Source organism: Helobdella robusta (genome assembly GCF_000326865.2).
Source record: "Helobdella robusta unplaced genomic scaffold HELROscaffold_42, whole genome shotgun sequence".
NCBI lineage: Eukaryota > Metazoa > Annelida > Clitellata > Rhynchobdellida > Glossiphoniidae > Helobdella > Helobdella robusta.
In genome coordinates, this window is record NW_008704981.1 from 1,650,233 (window position 1) to 1,655,839 (window position 5,607).

At 34.3% G+C, this 5,607-nt stretch overlaps 1 protein-coding gene across 1 annotated transcript; it reads right to left on the reverse strand.

Moving 5' to 3' along the window:
* Positions 1-523: 523 nt before the first annotated feature.
* Positions 524-5,273, reverse strand: HELRODRAFT_177445 (hypothetical protein; the record flags this gene model as incomplete). The annotated part of the gene is made up of 3 exons (XM_009025628.1): positions 524-718; positions 2,523-2,799; positions 5,242-5,273. The coding sequence occupies 3 exons, from the start codon at positions 5,271-5,273 to the stop codon at positions 524-526; spliced, it is 504 nt and encodes a 167-aa protein (XP_009023876.1).
* Between the last annotated feature and the right edge of the window lie 334 nt (positions 5,274-5,607).

Consider the following 5,607-nt stretch of genomic DNA (forward strand, 5'->3'; position numbering starts at 1 on the left):
ACTCCTCCACGTCTTCGTCATGCGACAAAATGCGTGACATTTCTAGACACTTCCGCTTTTATTTTTGATCTTCTTCCGGTGTCTCGGGGGGTGTGTTTTCCATTTCTTCGAGTCATAAAATTCTTTATGTTTTTCTCATTATTTTTTGTCCATCTAGCGCATAATTTTTTTTATTCCTTCCTCCATCTGTCGGAGGAAAATTTCTATGAAGTTTTTTTTCCATTTTCTTTTCTCAAGCATTCAGCCTTAAGCATTGCAAATTCGATGATTTTATGATGTTTTGTCGTTCCCTCAATGGCGTCGTAATCAGCTTTATATTGCGGTTTGAACGTATTCATTATGGCGGCACCGCAGTCGTTGTCGCGGCCATCGCAGCGTCATTATCGTCGTCGAGTTCTTTGCCATTCTTGTCTTTAGTTTCGCGTCACCACCTTAGTCATCACCTTAATTCTCATTGTCATCATCATTGTCGTTTATTTCAAAAGTTTTTGGTGACGTCATCGTCATCTTTTGGTGATCATCGTCATTGCAGCAGCTGTTGAGCGTCGTCACTGTCACGGTTTTTGTCGCTGGCGTTGTTGATTGCGTCGCTTGTGTTGCCCGCACTGTGGTCATAATCGGTGCAGCTTTCGCAGTCGTCATCATTGTTACTATTGTTACTAATGCAGTCAACATCATAATGATCAACGTTGTCGTAATTGTGGTCGTCCTCATGTCGCTATCGTAGCCAACATTACGTCGTTTTTGTAGCCATCACCTTTAGTGATGTCATTATCGACGTAATAATTGTCGTTATTATAATTGCAGTAGTAGCAGCGGTTCGTGTTATAAAATTTATTGTAGCGCTAGTTACGAATGAAGGGTGAGTGTCATTAATGTTATATTGATTCTGCTATTGTTATCTAGATAGCGGTTTTCATTCGTCAGTATGAATGGTCTAATTATGCGGTGATTATTATTTGTTATCAGCGTAATCATCACATTCGTCTTAATCATCATCGTCTTCATCGTCCTTATAATCATCAACATCATTATCATCATCATCATCATCACTTTCACCACCATCGTCATCACCACCGTCATCATTATCATCTTAAACATCATCAGCCCCCTTCATACAATACACTTGAAGAATAAAATTATAAATTGCAAAACTTCAAATGGATGAGTGTGTTTGTTCATACCCTTCAAAGCCAACCACACTCACATACGTACATACATGCACATACACATGCAATAGATATGTATATATGTGTATATAAGTATATACAATATAAAAATAAATATATACAATATTACAATATTATATATATATATATATATATATATATATATGTGTGTGTGTGTGTGTGTGTGTGTGTGTGTGTGTGTGTGTGTGTGTGTATAAGTATATTATTGTATTATACAGCAGATACAAATAAATACATTTATTTATTTGTATTATATTTTTATATTTTTATTCAATTCTAATAATATATAAATAAATGATTAGAATTTAGATTGAAATGGCAGTCATGTCAGAGAGAACTATTTTCATGCAATCACGACAATTGAGTTCAGTTTTTCAATTATTAACATTGTTTTTCTTATTTTTAATAGAAAATAAACCATTAAAATTAAGTATTTGTATAACTGAAGTCAAATGAACGTGTTTAATAGGCAAGAAACACATCGTCAGCATAGTTATAATCAGCCACGATAATCCATCGGCGTCATCACACCGGGTCGTTGATATTGTTAAAATGTTTTTCTCAGTCATCATCATTTTCGTTATCATCACAAAGAGAGAGAGAGAGAAAAAGAGAGAGAGAGAGAGAAAGAGAAAGAGAGAAATAGAGAGAGAGAGAGAGAGAGAGAGAGAGAGAGAGAGAACAAGCGTTGCATGTCAAAGAGAAAATACTGAACAAAGAATATTTGTTATTAATTATAAAATGTAGGACGTTGAAGATGAGAGTAGTGATGAAGACGATGATGACGACGACGACGATGATGATGAGGATGATGGTAATAACAATGGTGATGAGACCAATAACAAAATGGTGATAATACTTAAGAAGATAACAATGATGTTGAGAAAGATGATGATGATGACGATGATGGTGCCGATGAGGAAGATGACAACGATGAAGAAGAAGAAGATGAAGATGACAACAAAATAATAAAAAAATAATGACTAAGATGATGACAGATCATAAATGCTAATAAAAACTAACTGCATATCTATCTATCTGTATATTATTTTCCCAAGCCAAGAGCTTTCATTGTAATTATGTCTGTACACTTGAAATATAACTCATCATCATCATCATCGTCGACACCAGCCATCGCGATCATCATTATCATCATTATCACTATCATCACCATCACCATCGTCGTCACCATCATCATCATCACCACCACCATCATCATCACCGTTACTGTCCTCTTCATCAGTGACGTCATCACCATCAATTTTGTCATCATCGCTATCAGAATTATCAACAGTCTTATCATTAAACGGTCATCTGTCTAGCCACACTTACGTCTAGCATGAAGACGTTACAATTATTGTTATTATTACTATTATTATTGTTATTATTATTGTTATTATTATTATTGTTATTGTTATTGTTATTATTATTATTATTATTATTATTATTATTATTATTATTATTGTTGTTATTATTATTATTATTGTTATTGTTATTATTGTTATTATTATTATTGTTATTGTTATTATTATTGTTATTATTGTTGTTATTGTTATTATTGTTGTTGTTGTTGTTGTGAGGCTGAAGTGATTTCCGGCTGATGCCAGAGCTGAGGATTTGTGTCTTTGATGAACGAAGATGATGATGATGACGATGCTGATGATGATAGTGATTTTGGTGATGATAATGATGATGGTGGAGATGAGGTTGTTGCTGTTATTGTTATAGATGATGATGGCGACAGTGCTGGTGATGATTTTGTTGTTGTTGTTTTTGTTGATGATGATGAACATGATTGTGATGGCAGTGGTGATAATAGTGATGATGATGATCATCATCATCATCAACCAAACAATTAATTTCTTAATTAGCAAGCATTTCAACAATAACAACAAACCAATTCAGAGCCAAAAAAACTCAATAAAAACCTCAATAATACCAAAGATAACAAAAATTATTATTTAAATTTCTACATTGTCTTTTCTGTTTATGGTTTTTTTCTTTTCAAACCAATTTTCATCTGCCATCCACTGTTATAACTTTTACTTTCTGGTTTTGGTTCCCGTTCACAGCGTTTATAATTACTTTCAGTTACTCGTTTTCATCTATTTTTTTCAATTTTAACATTTCATTTCGCTCACTCACTCACTCACTCACTCACTCACTCACTCACTCACTCACTCACTCACTCACTCACTCACTCACTCACTCACTCACTCACTCACTCACTCACTCACTCACTCACTCACTCACTCACTCACTCGCTCACTCACTCACTCACTCACTCATTCACTCACTCACTCACTCATTCACTCACTCACTCACTCATTCACTCACTCACTCACACACTCATTCATTCACTCTCAGCTTCCAAACACTAGGACCTAATTAGCATCATCTCTAATTAAACACGGAGAAACAATGCTTTATTGGCAGGTACAATGTTTTAAGCACGCCGAACGCTATCAGATCTGATGAGATGGAATGAAAGTAAAAAAAAAGAACATGAAAAAGAGAGGAAAAGAAAATGAATAAAACGAATGAATGAATGAATGAATGTTTGAATAAATGAATAAATGAATGATTGAATGAAAGCATTGTTGTTGTTATTATCAATGAATTATCTAAATCCTTGTCATCATCATTTTAATCATCATCAACATCTTGGTTGTCATAAACATTGTCATCGTCTTCATCTTCCAAAACATCATCATTAATTTATTTGATGTAAACTAAAATTTTTTTATAATGTTAATGCTTCAACATCGTTGAAGTGCTGATTTTTATGACAATGTCGTTGTTTGGCTTCCAAAATATGTAGGTCAAAATTACTACTACTAAAATTATAGTGATATTAATAGAAAAACATACACAAACAGACATACACAGACACACACATACACACACACCACAAGCACTTTACTTTCATACGCATATACACACAAACATACAAACAAGCAAATGCATACTTACATACAAACAAACAAACACGTATACGTATACACAAACATACAAACGCATGGACACATACATACATGCATACATACACATTGATGATGTTTATACTGTGATTGATACATATGTCATCAATCATCAGTGGTACGTCATAAAATTACTATTAATTCTATAGTAGTGTTATTACTGTATTATTAATACTTCTTCTTCAACTTTATTAGTAATTTTTGTGCTTTACACTACAACAACTGCTGCTACTACTTCTGCTGCTGCTGCTGCTGCTACTGCTACTACTATTGCTGCTGCTGCTACTAGTCGTTATAGTAGTACTGAAAAACTCTTCAGATGAAAAATAACAAACAGACAAATATGAATGGTACATGTTGATGTGTTGTTGTAACCAATGTTGTTGTAAAAACAGAAATGAATTAATATATCAAGGAATGTGGAAAGAGTTAGGCGGTGCAAAAATTGAATATTTTATCCGTCAATAAACTGAATAAACAACCATCATCATTATCATTGTCATCATCGTCGTCATCATCGTCGTCGTCGTCATCTTCACCGCAGCCAGTCAGACGCACAGATGCAGACTTTAAAAATCACGCAAAAACTCAGCAATTCACACAAAATTTAAAATGAAGCACGACGTTAATTTCTGTTCTCACTTTATCAAAAAGAAAACCACACACACACACACATACATACACGCACAGACACACACACAGACACAAACAAACAGAGACGCACACACACAAACACTCATTATACAATACTGACATACGTGCAACATTTGCATTTGCACCATTATTTAATACAAAACATATGCAAACACATACAATCATACATGTACAAACATACAAACACAAATATACATAAACTTAAACATACAGCACAAAATATCACATGCAATCACACGCACAAACGAGCCATCTAATGCTGGGCCATTCATAACCGTTCATTTGCAAACTCTCGTTAGAAAGAATGTTTCATTCATTCAATTGCTTTCCCGCTTTCTTTCTCTCTTTCTTTCTCTCTCTCTCTCTCTCTCTCTCTTCTTTCCTCCATCCTTCGCCTGTGTCTACTTATCTCTTACTTTCTTTTATTCACATTTATCTTCACAATCATTTTCTAACTCAGCTGGTTTATGTTTTTTCATTTGTTTATTTTATGAGTTGTTTTTGCTGAAAGAGTGCGCACGTGTGTACGTGTGCGTAAGCTAGTTTGTGCGTGTGTGTGTGCGTTTGTTCTTCGCGTAAACATTGTTTAAATCACGAGTCGATTGAATTGTCATCGCCATCCTTTATCACCTTTGTTGCCATCATCATCATCAACACCATCAGCAGAGCTATCATCATCAACATCTTCATGCATTATCCCATCAATGTTGATTCTTTCTTTGGGAATGAAGACCGAAACATAAAATTACACCAACGAATACAAGAATGCACATGAACACACA